General features: G+C 46.2%; 1 protein-coding gene across 2 annotated transcripts in view; it reads right to left on the minus strand.

Moving 5' to 3' along the window:
- Positions 1-7,179: 7,179 nt before the first annotated feature.
- LOC142583267 (cytochrome P450 4V2-like) overlaps positions 7,180-23,231 on the minus strand; it is a 44,217-nt gene continuing 28,165 nt past the window's right edge. For both annotated transcript variants that reach the window (XM_075693659.1, XM_075693664.1), the window contains 7 exons: positions 12,636-12,705; positions 12,428-12,554; positions 12,049-12,201; positions 10,916-11,089; positions 9,873-9,939; positions 8,381-8,554; positions 7,180-7,908 (listed from right to left, as the gene is read on the minus strand). In XM_075693659.1, coding sequence (XP_075549774.1) covers positions 7,730-7,908; positions 8,381-8,554; positions 9,873-9,939; positions 10,916-11,089; positions 12,049-12,201; positions 12,428-12,554; positions 12,636-12,705 — 944 coding nt within the window. In that variant the 3' untranslated portion in view covers positions 7,180-7,729. The remainder of the gene's footprint in view (positions 7,909-8,380; positions 8,555-9,872; positions 9,940-10,915; positions 11,090-12,048; positions 12,202-12,427; positions 12,555-12,635; positions 12,706-23,231) is intronic.

The following is a 23,231-nucleotide window of genomic DNA, read 5'->3' on the forward strand; positions in this document are numbered from 1 at the left end:
GTTTGTGCACGCGTCTGTACTTCCCTTGTACGGCGTGCATCTATACAGTGCACTCATGTAGCGTATGGTGTCAGGGACTTGCCCATGCGCAAATGTGATCAATATGGAGTGGGTCCTACTACCTTCCGGGTTGCGCGTTTGGAGGTCCCGTAGCATCTGTTCCGGTGTTTCCGCCCAGTAAGCTTGCGAGATGACTCCGCACGCAGCAGTGGAAGGCGGTGCGATGTAGGCGGCCACAGGGTAACTGGTCTTTTGGAGGAACACTTCCTTGAGTTGGACGAGGTGAAGGGCCGTTGACTCGTGAGGTGTAGCGACCGTGAAGGTGTTATTCGTAGGGTGGATTCGGAGGTGAAACTCTCCTAGGTCCCGGTCCGTGGCGGTGACTTGCAGAGCTTGCATGAGTGGCTGCGACATGGTTTCGTTCAAAGCGAGGCCTCCTCTTGGTCCGAAAACTACCCTTATAGTGCCGGGAGGGAGTGAAACAAGTTGCTTACTTCGCAGTGCGACTGAGTGCGTCACGCGCAGCTGTTGCTGTTAAGCACGGTATTTCGGCTTGAAGGTCGCAGGGGCAGCGTCGGGCGGAGCACCGACGGCGGACGCGGTAGACCTAGCTCGAACAGGGGCTGCATGAGGAGGTACAATCAGCGTTTCCGGGCTTGCTGTGCCACCCTTGTGCGCGCAGAGTATCGTGGTCCACTCCCTGGGTCTGAGCATTGTCGGGTCGAAGTCTTCATCCTGCGATTGCACCTCCATGACTATTGGGGGTGGGAGCGCTGCCGGTGATAGGCCTAGCCTCTAGTGAGGCAAGACCCAGCGCGGCGGCTGGCGAGGAGCAGACTTTCCGACGTTGATACAGTCCGAAAAAAAGTTCGGATGCAATAATGGCCATAACGGTTGAAAATAGCTTACCTTTAGGAAGCGTTTGACATATGAGGGTCGCACGAAAAGAAGATTTCGCCCGGAGCCTAAGCGTGGCACGTCTGGCTTCTCGAACGCGACGCGCTTCCCAATCGCCTGAGGAGTTTGCGTTCCTACAATGGAACGCAAGCTCGTTGTGGCGGCGGCATGCAGAGCTGTGCGAGCACGTCCTGCAGTGCGATTTCGACGTCTTCGCATTGTAGGTGATGTACGCTGTGACCGAAGACCTGCGGCTGCCCGGCTACGAAGGCTACTCCAGCGCCACCACCTGTTCAACAAGCAGCTGGACAGCGGAGCACTGCTTGGCTGGTGACCACAAGCCCGGCAAGCCAAGGACGGCAGTCTACGTCCGCAGCAGCCAGGCTCATGGAGTTATCCCGGTTGCCGACATCATGGGTGGCCCCTTGGAGTCCTGCGCCGTCACAGTGCGGGTAGGCAGCCAGGACACGATCGTAGTGAGCGTATACGTCCGTCTAGGGAAGCCATGGCACCCCTCCAGCCTTGTCCAGCTGCCTGCATGTCTCGGTGGCCATGTAGTCCTGTGTGGGGATTTCAACGCCCACCACACAGACTGGGGAAGCAGCAGCTGCACCCGACGGGGCAAAAGCCTAACCGATGCCATCACCAGAGCTGGAATGGTGATCCTCAACAGCGGAGGTCCCACCTGCGTCCGCTGAGGGATGAGCACAGTGATCGACCTCTCCCTCACTACAGAGCAGCGCTCCTACTCCTGGGCCACAACTCCGTAAACATGGGGGTCTGATCACTTCCCCATGGTATTATCCCCTATCGTCTGGGAGGAAGCCCAGGACACGAACATACCCCGTCACGGATTAGTCCCTGTTCAGGAAGCGCTGAAGTGAGGTAGTCGGTGGCTGTGACTTCCTGGGTGCCATCGCGGACTGCGCCCAGGCGGCCACCATCCAGTGCTCTGCCAAACCAGATACCCCTATTCCGGATCTCCACCTGCTCAACCTTCGTGCCTCCAGGCGCCGCACAGAGCGCAGAGCAATCCGGACAGGCAAGGCAGAGGACTGGAGCGAGTACAGACGAGGTGATGCCTGCTGCAGAGGACCCATGTCCATGTCCCACCCATGTCGAGCACCCATGTCGAGTCAGATCTGCGGGCCGAAGGGAAGTGCCAGCTGGACGATGCAGTTGAGGGCAGTACGCAGGATTGCGAGTTGCGTAGCTCAAGGGAAGACAACTGCATGGTTCAGGGATCGGTGCAGCTCTCCGCCAGTCTAGGTTGCCAAGAGAGCGAGGATTTAGTTATTAATCATTCAGACTGTGCGGGTAGGAGACCGATCCGGGCCAAATAGATGTGTACCGGCCAGCACGAGGCGCGAGAAGGCAGCATAAAAAGGAATTCCAAGAGAAAGCGCCGCAGAAAGAAGCACAGTAAAGGTCGGGAAGCCGTAGATAATGTAGCGCGTCCAAAGTCGGCGACAGGCGCAAAAAGGCAGGGCGCGAAGAAAAGAAAGATGCGGTCGTCGTTGACGATTTTGGCGCATCAAACACGTTCGAGCCACCGGTCAAAGAGAGACCGAGAAGCATGGTCTGCACGGACGCGGACAAAGGGCACGGGGCAGTTACGTCCCTCGTCGTTCCGTCGTTCTTTTCGGAGTGCAGCATGTAGGGCGAAGGAGCGCCAGGTGGCAAGACGAGACGGGGTGGTAGGGAGTCGCGACGCGGTCAGTCAAGTTAGTGATGAAAGCGTGGCGCCAGGACGCAAATTGGCAGGAAACTGTAACGTCTTGGAGGAGCTGATAGCGTGTCAGCACTTTTGTTGTTCCTGGGTAGCCAGAATAGCTTTCGAACGGCGATCACCTCGAGTACGGCTCAAAAGTATGAGCCAGACGTAAACGTTTGGAACGGGAGGTCAAAGGAGCTTCCGTAGAAGTGAAAGATGTTGTTTTGTTTTAATTTTGAACATTTCAAAATTTTCGCGTTTTGAGACTAGAATCTTTTTCAATATGTAAGGTATGAGATTTGTGTTTTTGTTCGAGAATCTCCGAGATTGGAAAGATGCGTTTTATGTAAACATGTAGTTTCGCGAGGTGTTCATTAATGAGTAGATAGGCTTTCTTTTTTTTGTGTGTGTGAGTAACCAGAGTGTCAAGGTTATCGGTGAGAGGCCTATGGTAACGCGTGTGTGTATTAGTTAACCTTGTTTTTTATAAGTGTTTTTTATTTTCTAAGTTTAAGCGCGTAGGTTTTCAGTAAGTGCGTAATTTGCACTGAGAAGAGCTCTTAGTTCCATTAGCGCGTGTCCTGTGCGGACGGAAGGAAGCAGATTTTTTACTGGGTTGCTCGTGTGTGTTGAGGGCAGCCGTATTCTGACTTCTCTAATAAGCGTGCGTGGAACGAGTTATTAGGAGACGCATTTTTTTAAAGGGTTTTGCGGAGCGCGTAAGTTACGCAAATTAAGTTCTTGTTTAGGTTACATGTCCTGTAGGGACTAAAGGAAGAAACGTGAGTAAGCGTAATGAAAGGTTTGCCTACGACGCAAGTACGCGTTCTGAATAGTGGCCACAAGGCTAGCGCGCTTGTGATTACGTACTTGTGGCGTTGAACAAACTGTTCAGTGGCACCAGTACGTGCGATAAGTACGCCACTGCGATAGGGTGAGAACAGGCTGTTCAAGAAGTTAGGCCACTTAAGTTATGATCGGCTGTTTTCATTAATTGTTTGCAACGACCCTTTGATTTGCAACGACAATGGCACTCTGGTCTTGTCGGCATTAGGGGAGATATGGATAGCAGTTTGGAAAGGTGGTTGGAACTGCTTTGTCAAAATTGGGGAAAGAAAAGATCAGGGTTCATTTTGACTTATTAATAGCCTGGCGAGTCAAGGGTGAAGAGCCTGCGCTTACGCGTGGTGCAGCGCTATATTGTTTTGTTTGACGTACGTTCTCCAGGGCCCAGGATTCCGAAGTTCGTCACACGAGGCTCGTTACCAGTACCCTACATGTTCTTTCAGCGTTTCTCATGGCCAGCGAATTGATTTCACCGGCCATTTCGAACTTCCGGGGCGAGGAGGAGCTGTTAGATACGGGACCTTTTTCTGAGCCTACTTCGAGTTCACCAGACCACATCGAATCGCGTCACATCTAATTAAGGAGCGTAGAAGCACATCTACCACGTTCCCGAGGCGCGGCACGTGCAAACAAGTTGGCGTCCCCCACCTCGTGCGCCGCATGTGGAGCTGTTGTCCCACTGCTTGACTCTTCCCGAAAGTGTAGCGGGAGCCTGGAACTGTTCCAGGTAACGTGGGTCCCGAGGAAAGCTGCTTTGCAGCTCTGAAAGTTCGCTCAAAGACAACCCGTCTCCCCCCATCCGCCTATTGTGACGGCGCTTGTAAGCCGCGAGGCAACGACGGCCGTAATGCACCGTGAAGCCCTGGGAGCAATCCCCCCCGTCCGCCTTTGTGACGGTAGTTGCAGACCGGGAAGGCAATATCGCAGACAAATAATCCCTCGGACAATTGTAGCCCAAGGAGTGACCCTCTGAGCCGAAGGCGACGTAACCTACCATTGGCCGAAAATGACGACACCTGAGCGGGCTCGCCGATTGGCCGAAAATGACGCCACCTGAGCGGGCTCGCCGACTGGCCGAACGTGACGTGACTCCGAGACACCGAAGGGGTTAAAAGCCAGAGACCGGGAGCAGCAAGAGAGCATTCCTTCATTCATCTCTTTCGAGCTTCTTGCCACGGGCCGCAGCGTCCGAGTTGCTGCCCGCCCATAATGACTTTATGACTGTTAATTTCTTTGTACTCTCTCTGTATATAATGTAAATAAACCTCCAGTTTTCATATCAAAGTCCTCCTCAACCTCGGCCAACTCCCGCACCCAACGGCAAGGTCCAAAAATCTGGGGGACAGCAATTGGGATTGTCCTCCAGACCCAACAACTGGTGGCAGCGCTACGGATGAACCTTCGTCCAAAGAGATCCAACAGTTTCTCGAGGCCTCACTCACCGAGCAGCATCGGAGGAAGAGCCCCCGCGGGGTACTGCAAACGTGTGGGCGTGGGAGGATCGTATGACCAGGTTCCACCACATCACGACACACTACCAGTTACAAAGACGCGTGTACCTATTCCCTCACGTTAGGTTAAACAGGACGCAAGCAGTACACTACAGAAATTATAAACGTATTCTTACAGAAACCCCAGACTTATGCACGCCGTGTATCCAGACATGTACACTACAAACAGATGCACATCGTGTGACGAGGTTGCCACACTAAATCACATGTTATGGGAGTGTCGGGACTTAACAAACAAGTCGGGCAGTGCCGACCCCTCCGTCTCTTCCACCGCCAGCCTCCGGTCGCGCTGGAAGACCGCACTGCTCAGCTCGAACCTGACAGCACAACTCTGGGCCGTCCAGCGAGCGGAGGAAGCCGCTTCGAGACAAGGTCTCGGAACCGCGTTCGCAGCGGGTGCCTAGAACCACTAAAAAGACGCCAGACTCGAATCATCGATGTGAAAATAAAGTTTACGTTCTTCTTCTAGACTTTAGTGCGCTGTACACATTCTTTTAAATATACTGAGTGACTCGTAAATCAAAGCTGCTGCGCTTAACTGTAACAAATAGTGCTAACTACGGACGAATGATAGGCACGGGGGCGATGTGGTCGAGTTCACAGGTGAAGTCGTTTTTTGAACACCATAATGAATTAAGCGCACTAACTTCCCTTACGGCCCCAAGTTTGCACGTAGACGCCGCGCTTGTATAGCGGCACGTAGCTGTATGTTGACATGTCCTAGTTCCGTGATTGAACTTTTGGAAAGCAGCACAAAACATAACAGAAAGTGGTGGTGCAGGCTGTTGGCAAATAGAGCCATGCCGATGTCTTGCGATCAAAATGGCGGCCGAAAACCGGCCTCACCTTACCGCAGCGCTGGGTTGTCAGCATTATGCAATTCCCCTATAACGTGGTATCGCGCATTACTTGCGCTTTCGACAACTAACATTTTCACGAAATGAAATGCTTACTACAGTTAGTCATAATAACGCGTTTAGGATGATATTAGTAGCTATTTGAGCATAAATGCCCATTGGCTCATCAAAGCTGTTTTGAGAAAGACCATTATAAGAACATAACAGTGCTTTTTGGTGTGTTAACACCTTTTTTCTTACTGCTACCGTCTCCACCACCTGCGAGCTTTGTGCATGCTTGCTAAGCTGCTATATATGCTTGCGGCACAGCTAGCACATGTAAAGCTAACAGGTCGCCGAGGCGGTATCACGTCTGGTATGCTAAAACACACTATGGCCATTGGCGGCCGTTCGTCTTAGCAATGGCCGACTGCGAGATGAAACTCTCGAGACATCACGCTGTATTAGTGCATGAACTTCTTGCGTTCATGAATCAGTACCGCATACAGTACAGTATACCAGCGTAAAAGCTGTGTATGCCATAAGACACATTACGCTCCTTAATATACATTAGATGCGCACACCAGCGCAACTAGATCACTGAACCATGCTCTGCACACTTCTTTGGTGCGCAGGATACTTGTGAATACTTACCAAGTAAACGCTCTATGCTTTTACCATGTGTGAAAGAATTGTTGATATCTGAGTGAGATCCGTCTGATTAGGATACCTTTATTTCAGGCGTTGAACGCCTAGATAGAGCTTCGAACTAATGTATGGGGAGTTTAATGAACACATGATAACTGTTTTTCCTGACATTGTACCTCACTGGACATTTCCACCATGCACGTTGCTGCCGGCTTTCGTAGATCCGATACGTTGAATAATGACGTATACAGCAAAACACAGGGCGCTTAATTCAACGCATAAAAACATTGGTTTATCGCTGCAACACTGGTTGAAGAATACAGATAATAAATGTTAAGCTGCGTTCACAGAGGCGCTCGAACTGAGCACATATTTATATTGACAAAGTTACCACAACCTTATGAGGCTACAGCCTTTCTAGTGGCTGCTGGAGATAAATGTTAAAGATTGCAAAAGGAATTATCTTCTGTACTGAAGTAAAGTTATTGGCACCAAAACGCATTGTCATGACAATTAAAATTTTCATGATGGGTTTTTCCTGATGTGGACGGCATAATGCCCCCTAAATAACACAACACTTAGCAGTAGGATGTGGTCTAGAGCACTTTTTGGATGTTTTTCTTGTACATGTTGATTAATTTCAGAAGTTTCCATGGAAGCCTAAATGTTATGCCGCCTTGTGGCTTATGTATACACAGAATCATAAGTTGTCATATAAATTAGACGAGAAGAACCAATTAATGTATGTACAACTTTATTGATACGCAAGATTTTCCAGATGTCTTCTTGCTTGTGTACTACTTACTTGTTCAGATGAGCTACCCCACAAACGCCCTCATTAAAGTTCAAAAAATTTACCTTTTGAATTATTTAGGTTGTTTGTCCACAATAACCCTAAATCTAAAGTCATTATGACAGATTCTTCTTGTTTGTGGACAAAGAAGAAGAATCTGTCATAATGATTTTAGATTTAGGGTTACTGCTACAAACTTAAAGAAACTTCTTTGCCTTGCACAGGCATGACATCCTAAAATCCATTTCATGCTGTGCCTTAGCAATCAAGGCTTTCGAGGACAGGAACACCACGTTTGTTCTCACAGTATTTTTACTGTGCTAACAATGTTGTTTTTATAGTCAGCATGCATTCATTCATTCACACATAAACATTTTGGAAATGCACACTAATTACAAGGGGACGCTTTTCCGTAATCCTGCCCGTGAAAAACAGATCACGCTGGGTTGACGGCTCTTTACCAAAGGGTTCTCCACGTGTGCGGTCAGATCTTTTGCTTTGTTTTGTTACGTGGTTGGATCTTGATTTCAATACCTTGTATAGCCTTTAGCACAACTTCGATGGAGAGTTGTAGCTGATCCATCCGAAGCTTGGAGGTGACGGTGAAACGCCGCATTATTTGGGTTAGCAAGATCTTGTCTTCCAAGTTAGCAAACCTTTGACCTGGTCAGAAAGAAAGTTGCTGTTTAGGTATTCTCTTTCACTGAAGTCATCTTTAAAAGGTTAGACTGAATGGAATTGACACAACCGTATTTCCCTTTTCCAGGAATGTCAGTTACAGTCACAGTTTGCACATTCTAGAGTAAGTTTAGCAGTAGCATTGAGGCGAAAGGTAAGGATTCCTACTAGATACGCCTTCGGGGACAAAAGCATTGTTTCTTCACTAAACCCTCATGTTACGAGGCTTCGATGTCTGAGTTTATTGCTTGAAACAATGGACTCAAACTCAAGTATGCACAGGGCTCACAGGATCTATAATGAAGTACAAATTGATGGAATTTGTTATGGTGCTAGACTAAATTTACGCGATTTTGTTATTACTAATACTGCTATGATAATAGTGTTGCTCCTATTGGCACGCGAATTTAATTATACCTTTTCAGGCCTTTCAAGAGCTTATATTTTAAACACTCACCAATGCAGTTTCTAAAACCACCGGAGAATGGAATGTACAAAAAAGGATTCTTTTCCTTGGTGTCGAGAAATCGTTCCGGCAGAAATGTGTCCGGATTTTCGTAGTACTTGGGATGCCTCTGTATGAAGTAAATAGCGGCGACAGCGACGGCTCCTCTCGGCACAGTGTATTCGCCTAGAGGGAGATAAATGAAGAGACGAGAACGTAAAATTGAATTAATTGCCGATATCCCTGTTTCGAACATACAGCCCATTACCGAATATAAAATCCAACCACAAAGTAAGGAGAGACTTTGTAATTAACTCCTTCCCGACAACATCAAGGGAAATTGGACACCGGTGATTGTTAAGTTTCTATGTGCCGGGAAGTCTTTATGTGGTATTTTTGTGCTTCACATGCTCTTGCACTAAAATACACTCGGCCTTCGCACTATCGCCGCAATGTTTGACTAAAGCGTATAGACAGTCGTAATTAAACGTGTCTTCACTGTGTCCTATAGCGTTTATTCAAAAGTAGTCTCAACACCAAGACACTACGGCTGTCGCCAGCAGAATCTGTTTGTATGAAGTATGGCCAATCGTGCACTTTTTTGCTATTGCAATGTCGTAGTGTGAAAGAGTCCTTAAAGATACCTTTCCTCCTTCCCCACAAGAACCACTTCTCTCCCTTTGGCTTAGTCCAACCTACCTTCAGCGCCTATCTCAATCAGTCTCGAGTACGTACACTTGTCGTTACTATGCTAATAAAATGAGAATTAAAATAAAACAAATACAAAGCCCAGTATGCATGAACGGCTTCGAGAAAAATAAGAACAACCTACAGAAATAAATAAAAACAGGTTTTTAAAATAATTTGGCGAGTTTGCTTGTACTATGTCCGTATGAATAAAGCGTTTCACTTGATAAAAAAAGCATCATAAGCTTAATTTTATGGCCATTTTAAGTGACATAATTCAACGACATGCGCACTACTCCCATTTTGTGCATGTCATAGTTATAAAGACAAACATTTTTACATTTTATAATTTTTTAGGGCTTATGCTAAGCTTGCGAAAAAATAAATACCGCGAGAAAAACATCTTTAGGTCCATCCTCTCAAACTTCATGTTGTATAGTAGATAAGTAAAATTTTCAGTTGTCGCCCTGTTTATGGCCAGCAGTTTGTTAATTAATTAAATTAGCATTGCCATCTAAGATAACGAAAAAATACTGCATTTTCTTGCACTGAGGAAAGATTTGCGTCGAGCTACTCAACACATTTTTATTTTGTAGAGACAGCAGTGTCGACATCACGCAATTTATTCGTCTGTACTTAAAAAATACTACAGGTGTACAAAAACGAACAACGTAAGAGCACTTAGACAAGGCTATTTGCTGAAATATGAAGTCAGCTACCATAAATTCAAATATTGTAGCATCCGCCGCGTTCAATATAATGTACATAACATTAGGAGCCAAATGCCTAAAATAATAGAAGCAAAGAACTTTCTCACCAACTTGCATGTCCTCGTCGACGTTGCGAGCTATGAGCGGAACTGGGGGATAAATCCTCATCGATTCCTGCAATCACCAACGAAGGTTTCTTGTGAGTAGTAACTTTTGTTGTTGTCTTGTTTTCACAAAATGACGTTAAGCGTTCTTTGAACAGTTTGCACCAGTTAACCAGTTACTGCTAATATTTTCATGAAATCATATGAACACCACACTAAAGACAAAAAATATATGCATGTCCCTAGCACCGTGAGTATCAATGTTGTGTGAAAATACTTGGAGGTTGCTGGCTATCAAGCTTCCTTTGGGGCTCGGCAATGCGTTACCAGGAGGACCAGCGGGTTTGTGCGAATTGAGCAAATCTGTTTATATAGAGAGGTTATGTTTGACGACAGCAGGAAGACCACGACGACGGAGATGACGACAGTAGGACGGCGAAGTAGATGGCATAATTTCTTCTCTATATGTGGGTTTATGACGTGCCATTTTTTCGGCGCTCGATTTGATGATATGCATGTACTGCATCGGTGCTGGACAGGGAAAAGGGTGAGCATTGCGCGCATACAACAGGACGCGCAGAAGGACTTTAACCACCGTAGTTCGTCACTGAGCCCGGTGCCCTTCAAAAACTGCAGCAACGCGCCAAATAGCATCCCAAACAACACACCGGCTAAGAGGGACGCAGTAATAGGGGTCCGCGGATCCATCTCTACCACATGGCATTCTTCAACGTGCACATAAATCTGAGTACACGAGCGTTTTGCATTCCACGTGCCATCGAAATGCGGCGTCCGCGGCTGGGTATCGAACCACCTGTGACCTCATGCTCACTAGAAGAGCGCCATAACCAAGGCGTCACCGCGGCAGATACAATAAAAACAAATACATCATGAAAAACAACACAACAGATAAGGACAAAGCAAGGCTCACGAGTAGATGAAGCCGGAATAAAAAAGAAAAAAAAAAAAACCGGAGGCCCGCATGCCTCGTGGTCCAATCGGCACATGCAAGGGATTTGCGTGTAGTGAGATCAACTGGAACATACCTTGACAACGCATTCCATGTACTTCAGCTGTTTCATGTCATCTATAGTGACATCCCTCTCCATGTCCCCAGCAAAAATGCTATCAATTTCTTCGTGCACCTTTGCCTGCACTTCGGGGTGATTTCCCAGCAAAAAGAGAGTGTAGGCTATGGAACTGGCTGTTGTTTCAAACCCCTGAAAGTAGATCAAGGGCAATTTTGACGCTGGCAGTAACCATGTCCTTGCTTTCTGTGCAGCACTACGTAGTCGCGTATGTCGCGAGATAGGTTCAAGCTAACAGAGTGTGTAGCACCGGGATGGCTGTTTCCTTGCATTTTAAAGCTTGTTTGGTCTGAATAAAATATTAGAAATCAAATCAGCTGGCATTAGATTTAATTACGCTATGAAGAAAAGGACTAAGGCGTGCCTAGAACTGTCCTGGCTATAATTCTACATCAGTCCAATATTTCCATCCTGGCTGCAGACAACGCAGTAACAAGAGTAAGTCACGGAATTCTGTAGCAGTATGTACAAATGAAACCCCATGTTGACGCTAAGCAGAGTGTGTTTGCTTTCTGTGGTGAAACTAAATGTATTTCCTTTCAAGGAAGGTTCGGTGGAATCCTCCTTGCTGTGTAACAGGTGTCACCAGAATGCACTATATTTTAGTTCAAAGACATGCGGGAAGTTTCTGTCGCAAAAATGTCATAACCCGAGGACAGCTCAATAAGGAAGGAGGAAAGGACTGCAAAATAGGGGCGCTAGGCATATTTCTCTTGCAGACGATCGACAAACCTTGACAGTGTGCGGCACGTGGTGTAAACAACACGCTATCGAGATAATAATGATGATAATAATGCGAAACATCTGTACTTAAGCTACTCGAGTTTGATAATTAGAGGTTACTAAAAAAAAACTAAACAGTTCATGTAAAATATGCGGGTCTTTTCAAATTCATTTCATAGCTATCACATCCTCCTGCCCATTTTTAAGAAGTGTTTCGCAGAAACGCTGCTGCCGCTTCGTATGTGGCGACTGAATCAAGAATAGCAAACACAGTCCTTGGTGTTGCATTCTGTGCTTTGCCTTTTGCACGAAGGCTAGATTGTAAAAAAAAAGACACACACAAAAACACAAATGAAAATAAAGCTAACCCCAATGAAGATAGATGTGACCTCATTCCTGACTTCTTCTTCCGTTAGCGTGCCATCCACCATGTGCATATGTAGGAGAATGTCCAGGAAGGACTTCTTTGAATCCGCTTTCACCTTGCCGACCTTGTATTCAGCCAATCGTTGTTTCACAATCTAAAAAAAAAGGCAAAGCAATGGGCGTGTCGGTGAGATAGAAGTGGCTGTAAGCCTGCGAGCCAGGTGGCACTTCATTCCTCTGTAATAGTTCTAACAGCGCTGTTGCTATTGATAAGATGCAGATCAGCGCCTGTGGGTGGGAATAATAAACATGTAAACAAAACAACGGAATGAAAAATAGAAAGCGAAGTTTGAAAGCGGTCGTGCTCCAAAGTATCTTCACCTTTCTGTTGTACTCGTGGATGAACTTGATATTTTTTTTGAAGTCTTTTGAAGCCTGGCTCATGCTGTAAATGATGTCGGACCAGTGAACAAGGTTCAGCATCCTCGCTATTACGCTGGCACCAATCCTGTGAACCAAGAAGAGAGACCACTGTGAATTATTCGTTTTCTAGGAAAATATCATCGCTGTTGAGCGTGTTTGTTCGTACTCATCGTTTATTTCGAGCAGCCGCATCCTTTTGACCTCTGCTTCATCAATCTGCACACCCAGCGCAGTCTCTAGATGCAAGAGGAAAAAAACAGAAAGAAAGGTTACATTGAATGCTATTCGTCCCTTAATGTACTGCCTCTTTCAAGACGATTGCCATTAACACGGACGTGTAGTCTCATCTATCGTACAAGAAAGTTCAGTTGCACTTGGACGGTCACATAGTGGAATTTCGAAGTATTATTACTCTCAGATACTATGTTGCTTTGTGACCACCATTATTATTGAGAAGTGCACTACACATCAGGGCCCGCATCCACAAAGCTCTTTGTTCCTATGCAATATTCGCCACATATGGCTTGTCGCCTTCGCTTTCTGGCATCAGGTCTGGCTGGAATTTTCTCTTACGAAATATTTCAGCATAACAACTTTTTGTGACTATCGGCACAGAGGTCGAATTCACGACTTTTTTCGTTCGTAAGTGCTGTTTGGCATTTCTCGGCTGTATTCACGAATGATGTGTCCGTCTTCAGGATAGGCTGATAGTTGCTGCTCTTACAAACAAGTCTAGCGTAAGTTTTTTTTTTTTTGCTAATGGGCTCTGTGTTTCTGCTAGATTATGAATAAAGACAGACCAAGTTTAACGCTGTGCTTGGCTTACTTAATGTGCCACTTGTACTTTACCGGCACTTAATACTAGGCAACAAGCCGAAATACGCGATTTCTTTGATGAAGATATATATATATATATATTAAACACGTATCCCAGTCCCTTTGCACCGCTCTTAAATTATAGCCGCGATGGGATGACTGTTAATTCCACTAGCGCATCTTCAAGCTACCAAAAAAATGAAAAATATAAAGCAAAAATAAAGAAAGAAAGCAGTTTCATAGGAAGGCGAATAAATGAAAGGTATAGCGAGGTTTAGCGCTGTTCTCGAGCTTATCGGCCCAACGCATCACGCGAGACAGCCGTAAAGTACCAGGCGTCGCACCTCGATGGTGCACGAGATGAGAGCGACGGTAAACCATCGGCGTCTGTTATCGCCCTAATGAAAGGATTAGACATAGAGTTCGCTTGATGCTTACTGTCCGTTCCGTTGAGACGAGTGCGTGCAACCAGTGTGTGAGGCAAGCGCGCAGCTACACAGCAGGAGAGCTAGTGTGTGGGCGCGGAAACGCTCCAACAGCGGAAGGCAGAACGTGCTGCCCCGAGTCCACTGCAAAGTCGATTAAGCGGAGCGAGACCACCGCGGCTTTGACGTTTTCGCGGCCAAATGCGCTGCGTGTCTGTGGCGACCTTTCAACCCTCGACGCGCGGTCCGCGCATGCGTCTTCATTACCGAGACAGCACGACGACGGCAGCTACTCTAACGGCGCGAACGCGCCTCGAGCGTCCGTATATAATTGCTATCGCAAGGAAATGAAATCTTGAAATGAATTCAACACCATGTCCACAACATAATCATAAACCTGCGCTTACGGAAAGCGCAAGAGTGGCACTGAACAGGTGAAATAGGGAAAGCTTATGTGATAACGCACCAGCAGGTAGCCAGCAAATTGTACTAATTTGCCCTTAATTTTTCTCTTACAGCTTGAAACGCTCCTTTATTGGAATATTGTACAGCGAAAGCTTTATACCCAGAATATACAACCCTTTCTTTAGACTACACAGAGGTAAAAAAAATAGACAAGGAGAATAGCAAACATAGCGTTTTTTCAGATAAGTTCTTTGTCGAGGCGGACATACTTTGCCACTAATAGCCTAAGTATCAGAAGACTAATGAAAAAATAAATTTAACGAAGGTTGTTATTTGAACCTTGGGGGCAGTTACTTAGATGCCATTGTAATGTGTCTCCCCCCCGATATTGTATAAATTATGAAAATCGCAGCTAATTCTAGAAAGTCGTCATCCAATTTCAACGCTCCTTCCAGGCACTATCGAAACCGAGCGCCGTTAGCGCAGAAAATTCGACCCTGTTATCATATCACACGGAAATTTCCTGTATCCTCCGTGCTGGCTAGTGGCTATAACGTTGCGTTGCCAGGTTGAAGGTGCAGGATTTTTATGGCGGCGAAATGCAAAAAACGTCGGCATACCGCACACTGGGCGCACGTTAAAAAAAAAACCCAGGTGCATGGTCGAAATTAATCCTTGGTCCCCTACTTCGGCGTGTTTCATATAATTATATCGTGGTTTTGGCACGTGAGACCCCAGAATAGAATTTACATTTTGGAACGCCCCGTGGCGAACAGCGTGACGAAGTTTGAAACTGTACGTCACGCCCAGTTGCGACCGATACCGATGGGGCATGTCTTGCCTGGCAAGCGTCTGCCGCGACGTGCCATTATTCGAAGTCTGTCAGCCGAATTGTCACAGGGCATTACAGTCTGACGTAGCTGTGGCGCGCGCTCGGTTTCGATAGTGCCTGGATTGAGCTTTGAAACTTGATGACGAATATCTGGAATCAGGCGAGATTTCTGAGATAAAAAAAAAATATAGGGGTACATTAATATGTTTCGGCGTTATAATTTGCCATTTGAACTGGAAAATTATAAAGGCTGTAATAAAAAAGGTTAAATAATATTTTTTTATAGATTTGTCTTCTGATACTTGCATTGTCAGCTGCAAAGTACGCCCGCCTCACCGAAGAACATTATGCAAGAACGCCACGCTCGCTGCGCTCATAGCCTTCTTATAAACAAAATATGTATGGTCCCCCCCCCCCCCAAAAAAAAAAAAAAAAGGAACACCCGCTATAGTATGCCATGGCAGGCATGCGTGCGACAGAGACACTCAATGTCGCCGGTAGCCATAGTCTATGCCCAAGGAACGGAGCCAACACGCTGCTTAGGAAACACTCGACTGAATTTTAGAAGGCCCGGCGGGCAGAAGCAGAACGCCATAGTTCGATCGCAACTGAGTGAAGACGAGATAGATACTTGTTGAAAAAACACCGCGAAAAGGCGCTTGCCCGCGTTGGGACAGGGTCGGTGCACGCTTCAGGGAAGTTTTGCTGAAGAACGCGCTCGGTGCCATTTTCAATATGTGCCGCCGTTTGTGGCTCGAAAACAACGTTCGCACTGCGCATTTCTGAGAGATACACTTTGCGATAAAGATGAGGCTTTCGTACGAGCGTGTGGGACGAGCAGGCCGATGTTTTCGCGAAAAAGAAAAAAAAAAGATTGCCTCTGTTTCCTCAGAATTACTAATACCGATCTCTACCCGTAAAGTCCAATTTAGTAGGTGCGCGCCTCTATTCTCCTCGCAGGCTGTTTACGTCTATGCGGCGGCTGATGCACGAGGGAGGAAAGTTTGCATGGGGGGCTGGCCTTAAACTTTTCTGCCGACCATGGTCATAGCGCTTTCCCGAGATCCTAGAGAGCATTAGTGCGTTGAAGGGCTTCCGAAGAGAGCCATGTCAGGCAAGACCACTTGTCTCGCACGCTTGGCGAGAATATCATGGTGAATAAGTGAAGATTTCCGTGAGCAGCAGCTCACTCAAACATGCCACATAATTGAGGTCTTATTATAGGGGGTTTAAAGACTGAGCCAAGTTTTAAAAGGACATGTGTCTTTGTTAAAGTTCTTGTATTACACCACTTGTTTTAGCAGTGGAAAATTTCTTCATGATGACGTTAGCAATCTACTGTAGCTGGCATTTATAGCTGCGTATTTACGTATTTACAATAAATAAATATAGCTAGAATCGCGGCCAGTACGCCAATGTAGCAACATTATGCGGTGAGAGAGACAGATAAAGAGGAAAGGCAGGGAGGTTAACCATATATCAGTCTCTGGTTTGCTACCCTACACTGGGAATGGGAGATAGGGGTTAGAAAGAGGATAGAGAGGAAAACGTTAAAAAAAACACGCACACACGGAGGCGTTAAAGAGGTTCACAAAGGCCGGTAGATCGCAAAAAGCGCAATAGTGCTTGCACGGCCTTCTTCTGTGACGGTAAGTCCTTTAGATGGTATAAAATTCTTTTTCCCGATAGCGGTTGGTCGTCCAGCTGGTCAAGTTCGTGGCAAAGGCATTCCCTCTGTGGACTGTATTGCGGGCAGGTGCACAAAATATGGTCAATCGATTCTTCATGGCCGCATTGGTCACATGTTGCGCTGTCGGTCATCCTTATACAAAATGCATAGGCTTTGGTAAAGGCAACGCCCAACCACAATTGATATAAAAGCGTGGCGTCTCCACGGCGAAGCTGTGTTGGCGCTCGAAGACTTAATGTGGGATTAAGTGAGTACAGTCGCGTATTTCATAAATGTGGCTCTTCCATTGCGACGCGATGCACTGCCGAGCAAGTAGGCAGCGCTTCCGTGCTGCGTCAGTTCTAGAAAGTGAAATTGGGACGTGGTGCTCCTTAGTATGAGCTGAGCGGGCAGCTTGATTCGCCCGTTCATTGCCGATAATCCCGCAGTGACTTGGAAGCCACTGGAAGGTTATTTCATGGCATGCATCACTTATATGGTTTAACGTCTCTGTAATATGAAATATTAGTTGGTCGTGCGGTCCGCGTCGCAAAGGTGACAGTAGAGACTGCAGTGCCGCCTTCGAATCGCAGAATATCGTCCACTTGTGTGGCGGTTCATCACCAATGTGATAAAGGGCGGTAAAGAGCGCTGCGAGCTCTGCTGCCGTCGATGTCATCGCGTGGGTCGTCTTAAATTTGATTGTTGTAACTTTTGCTGCTATGACGATGGCCGCGGCGGAGCTGTTTGGAAGGACAGATCCATCAGTGTAAATATGCGTAGAGTCACGGTAGTTCTCGTACAAATATAGTAGCGTGAGCTGTTTAAGGGCTGGTGATGATAGATCAGCTTTTTTTCTAGATGCCAGGTATTGTGCGGTTGATTTTTGGCTGAGCGAGGCACCATGGAGGAATCGAAGGTCTCGCAGCCGGAGTGAAACAAGCTGGCAATTTTTCATCATATGCGGTTATCGTTTGGCTGAAGATGATGTGTGGTCTGTCCGCTGGTAGAGAGGCTAAGTGGTGACGAGGACTCCTGTCTAGATGCCTTATATAGGTCCTGAGCACTTCAGTTTCAGTGTGGGTCTTGACAAGGTGGTCTCTAGCGATTGCTATCGTAGCCACTGTTGAAGCACTCTGAGGCAGGCCTAGACAGATCCGGAGCGCTTGAGCCTGAAGACTTTGTATTGTGCGTAGATTCGTTTTACCTGTGTTGGTTATTGCTGGCAAGCTGTATCGCATAAATCCTAGAAAAAGCACCCTGTACAGTTGTAACATGGCACTTGTCGACATTCCCCAGGTCTTGCCAGCGAGAAACTTGAAAAGGTGGCAGATGCCTGTCAACCGTTTTTTCACGTATGATACGTGAGGGCTCCATGACAAGTCCCTGTCGATTATGACACCTAGAAACTTGTACGATCAAACCCGTCGTATTATTTGGACATTTATCATTACGCTGTAGTTTGCCATGGGTTTGCGCGTAAATGGCACTAGTGCGCATTTCTCGGAGGAAATTTCCAGGCCTCGATTACGGAGGTAGTGAGCAGTTTGGATGGCGGCTCTCTGAATTCTCGATCGCAACTGTAGGCGTGTTACTACAGACGTCAATATGCAGATGTCATCCGCGTACATTGATAGCCTGACTGTGGTTGGCACGTGCTCAAGGAGAGCAATAAGTGTTAGATTAAATAACAGAGGGCTAAGTACACCGCCCTGGGGGTGCCGCGGTAGCTATAACGTAGACAAGTATGGCTTTCCTCGGTGCTTACAAAAAAAAGGATCGCATGGAGAGGTAGCTCCGTATCCATTGAAACATCCGACCACCCACTCCTACCTCTGCGAGAGCAGAGAGGATGGTTTCATGCGTAACGTTGTCATACGCCCCTTTAACGTCGAGGAATAAAGAAGCGCAGAGACGCTTAAGGCATTTCTCATGCTGAATGTAGGTGACCAGGTCGACGATTATGCGGTGAAACTTTATATATTAAAGCGCCCTCACAGAACTTAAGAAGGGCACATCAAGGCCTCATGGTGCGTGTCATTTGCAATACTGAGATCAGAGCGGTAGAGTTCGCAGTAATTAAGCTGCATTGACAAGCTTAAATTACAGCTTAGCTCTAATTTACACTTGTCACACGATCAAATCAAACCGAAAGTGCCGAGAAAGCAGTGCGCTCCGTCCATCAACAAGTCTAGCGAGTAACTAGGCTATAGTGTCAAGGCCTGATACAGCGCGTCAACATCGCCCACTTGCTCATTGCAATGAATTATTTCAGCGGAATGTGCCGACTCACGATTGCTCTCCCTTGACCGTTCATTGGGTCTTCGACTACTGCCTCGTCTATCTCAATGCGACGCAACTTTACTGTGTCGCCTGTGGCTGGGTGCCACATTTACAAATGCTTACTGCTTCCGCATCGGCATGATTGACAGTGGCTCGCGTAACTTTTGTGATTGCGACGATCATCATCTACTGCACTTTTTTTGATGACGAAAGGCAGAATTTGCGTGCTGCTTTACGCCGAGTGGACAGAGAGAGATATGCGCATTTATTATGACAGAAAAGTTGAGTAGTCGGCCTAACTCAAAGTTCTGACCTGCAGTGGGTAAAAAAGTAAAATAAAGACTTACAAGTGCTGATCACACGTACTGTGGGAAGTCGAAACTTTCAATGGTGTTTGCGAAGAAGCCTGTCCTTGTTTAGCGATTATTTGAAAGTATTAAGTCCACAAACGAGATTGACACAATTTCGCCGGGAACCTCCTGGCTCAACATAAGCTAGTGGCGCTTGGGCATGTGGATTCCACGCTTGAGAACGAAGATGATGTCTTGTACTACCAGGCGTGAGTTTTCGCTCAACCTGTGTGGATGCGAGAAAGGAGAGTTGCTTCAGCTCTGCGAAGTCCTTTAATCACACAAGGTTGCTGTGGTAGAGACCACAACGGACGAAAGTGACTTAAGATTGCCTGCTTCGTGACTCTTTTTGCGTCCTGAGCAACATTTTTGGCCTGAACTGCAATCCTTTGTGCGCAAATCTGTCAGCTGCCTCGGTGCCTGCGACGCCCATATGTGAGAATAACCATCGGAAAACGATGGCAAAATCAGTTTTGTAATTCTTTAACAGCATGTAACGTACATTGAATGCGCTTATCAAGGATGCAGCACAGCCTTGCTGTCTGAAACGAGAACAGCAGGCTGCGGCTAGTAGGACTTTAGTTACGGTAAGGTTGCTTCGATGGCAACACTTTAACATGCCATAGAAGAGCCGTCGTGGTCATGTCTGGTAGCCTATAAGGTAGTGAGAACCGGGATCACATAAGCCGCTGCACTAGCTCCTTTCTCGTTTTCAACAGAGCCGTCAGCGTATAACTGGAGATGGCGGTGGTACATTTTGTCAAGGTGTTCGAACACCAGAGCTCTTGCTTCCGCCGCAGGTGTAGGACGCTTGGCGCGAATATGAGGAATATTTAGTTGACATTCAAAGCTACTGTACGACCACGGTGGCTTCTGGCACTGTAGTTCTTGCAGTAAATTGCGGGCCAAATACAAGAGCGCCACAGGGGCTTTTTTGAAGTTGCCCTTAATATCGCCCTCAAAGTCCCATTACGATATCCCTAAGTCACTCCATGGGAATGGACTCGGGGCAGATATCGGAGCACCACAAACAGGTGCTAGCAGTAAGGAGAAGGAAAGGAAGGAGAGGCAGGGAGGTGAACAAATCGCGCGTCCGGTTTGCTATCCTACGCAGGGCAAAGGGGGTAACAAGGTGTTGGATGAGTCTCAATCGTCCTCTCTCCGCATAAACTCGATTCCCACATTGCGTGGGATCGGTATATTTCTTAATATTTTTCCTGCTTTCACCTCCACCAGTGTAGGGTAGCAACCTTCCCTGCCTTTCATTATCTGACTCTCTAGACGCCACCTTATCTTTAGGGCTATTTGGTTTTTCTTTCGTTACCCCACATAGATATAGAGCCAACCGAAGAAGATGACTATATCCTAATGCCACGTAGATATGGGTATCTTGCACTTGTCATTGAAAGGATGGCTGATGTCGGTTAAAAGGATCCTCAAACAAGTTCTACTATTCAGTTCCCGAGCGGAGGACGCTACACATTCTTAATGTAGCACGCTGGTTTCAACAAAGAAATTAGCCAATTGAGCAATTTGAATAATTCATTATGTCTCACCGTCGTTGCGACGTGGACAACAATTCGCAACTTGCTATGGTACTCAAATGGAACGTGCTCACATGCACAACGAATTTTAAGCAAAGCTTTCGTTGCGGAGCAATAAGGATCGTGATTCTGCGGTGGCTGGTCTGTGAAGCTCAGAACACAATGCGGAGAGGGGGCGGGGGGAGGGGTAAGAAGGGTGACTGTGTAGAGGAAGCTGTGAGATGGGTACGGTGGAGAAAAGGAGGGCACATCTAGCGCACGGCTTCATTTGATTGGGTGTGTCAGGGATGACGTCACTCCTGCCGAGAAAGTTGAACATCTGCGCTCGGTGAACGGTGATGAAGCACGCAGCATGTGGTTAAATCTTTTACTTCAGATTCTTCCTTAGTTCTAAAGAACGTATGAGAAATTTATTTATTTATTTATTTATTTACATATTGCCACGTAGACGGCATTCCAGTACCACTCAAATCGCTTCCAACGTCGCAAGCGTTGCAACAAAGCGAAACACGTCCATCACGACACGCGGAGTGCGCCTGCCTGCCAGCCTGCATGCGTGCGCACGAGCTCCAATGGGAAACGAGTGCGTGTGGCTTCATCAAGCGAGGTTTTTTAGACTATCTGCGCGGCGCAGGCGACAGAGTGATCTTCTTTAGTTCCGGGCACAAGTTCGCCCCTTAATAAATAGCTTACTTTTATAAACCTGTGTTGACTAATGTTGCCACAATATACTGCAGCCCTAATTTAGGATTATAGCAGGAGTGGGAAACGTCACACAATATCAGTAAAAGACAACAAAGCAAATACAAGCAAATAATTAAACCTAGTGTCATTACTAATATTAACTGGATGCCAGCATGGATTCGGAATAACGTTTTCAACTTGCACGCAGCTTGTGAAACGCTGCATGGTTTTGCCAACTCAATAAATAATGGACACCAGATTGATTCAATTTTAATGTACTTGGAAAATGCTTTCGACAAGTTTTCGAATAGAAAAGTTAGTATCTAAGCTCGAAAAAACACTACAGAACAGACAACTTGTAACTTGGCTGAACGCTTATCTAGCAATGGGCAGCATATATCTTTTTCAAAGATCACCCGTCGAGCCGACTTCCAGTTGACCCTGGCGTCCCACAAGGCTTTGTGCTTGGACCATTACGTTTCTTAAAATTTATTAATGACATTGTGCGCGATATCCCCGTTATGATAAACCTATTCGCCAATGACTATGAGCTGTACTCCGCTGCCAAAAATTCTGCCGATCACATAATACTAAACCAGGTCTTTCAGTAAGTTTGTGCATGTGAAGTCTGGCAAATTGCCATTAACGCTAAGAAAAAAGTGTTTATGAAAATTACGAAAAAACAACCCTGTTGCCTTCGTCTGTTCTGCTAATAATGTGTACCTCCCTGACGTTACAGAGTATAAGTGTTTAGGTGTTTTGATTAGCGATAACCTTAATTGAACTAAACATATCGATCCTGTAACCGGCAATGCATGCCGTAAGCTGTACCTACTCGAAGAGCTCTTAAGCTCTATACTACAAGTGTGTCTGCTGTCATACAAGATAGTTATACTACCAACGCTTGATTATGCTGCAATTATTTGGGGCCCATACACAAGAACAAATAGTTACGAACAGGAATCAGTGAAAGAAAAAAAGGCTGTTCATTTTGGTCTTAATAGTTTCGGCCGCACATCGATAACTGATCTATTGTCGAAAGCCAATCTACAAACCATGAGCCAGAGAAACAGCTGTTCACGTTTGAGGTTTCATTATTAATTAATTAGAGGACATTATAACATAGAAAGGACGAAATTGATTAATTTCTCATCTGGATATGCCACTAGGCAACGCCATAATCCATTAATAACTCCATTCACTAATAGAAGTAATTGTATTAAATATTCCGTTTTCCGGAGAACTGTTACCGAGTGGAATATAACCTAACTAATCATTCTATGCTGGTACCCACGCTAACATCGTTTGTATATAATTTAGAGTGACTGCATTGCATATTTTGTCGCGTTATGAGGTTTATGTGAAACCTGTATTGTTTTACTGTTTTTGCAAATTTTGTTGACTATTGAATTTATAAACCACCCTGCTAAAATATCACGAGAGGGGATTGCAGTATAAATAATATAAATAAATAAATAAAGAAAGGAATAAATAAAGAAAGAAAGAATAAAAGCAAACACATACACAAGAACAACAATAATGCAGATGGAGGAATTTACATGCTAGCAAGGTTCGCCTGTGGCAAATGGCTTCCTAACTAGAAATAGAAAAAGAAAGGAAAAAGGAATTCGTGCCGAACTCATCTACGATGATGGTCCAAATATGCGAATTGCCGAAAAGGGTCATATGTATGTATGGCATGTACTGCAGCCAGGGTCCACTCTGGCACTTCCCTCTGGACACGCTGCGCCATC

Source organism: Dermacentor variabilis, chromosome 1 (genome assembly GCF_050947875.1).
Source record: "Dermacentor variabilis isolate Ectoservices chromosome 1, ASM5094787v1, whole genome shotgun sequence".
In the NCBI taxonomy this organism is placed as follows: Eukaryota; Metazoa; Arthropoda; class Arachnida; order Ixodida; family Ixodidae; genus Dermacentor; species Dermacentor variabilis.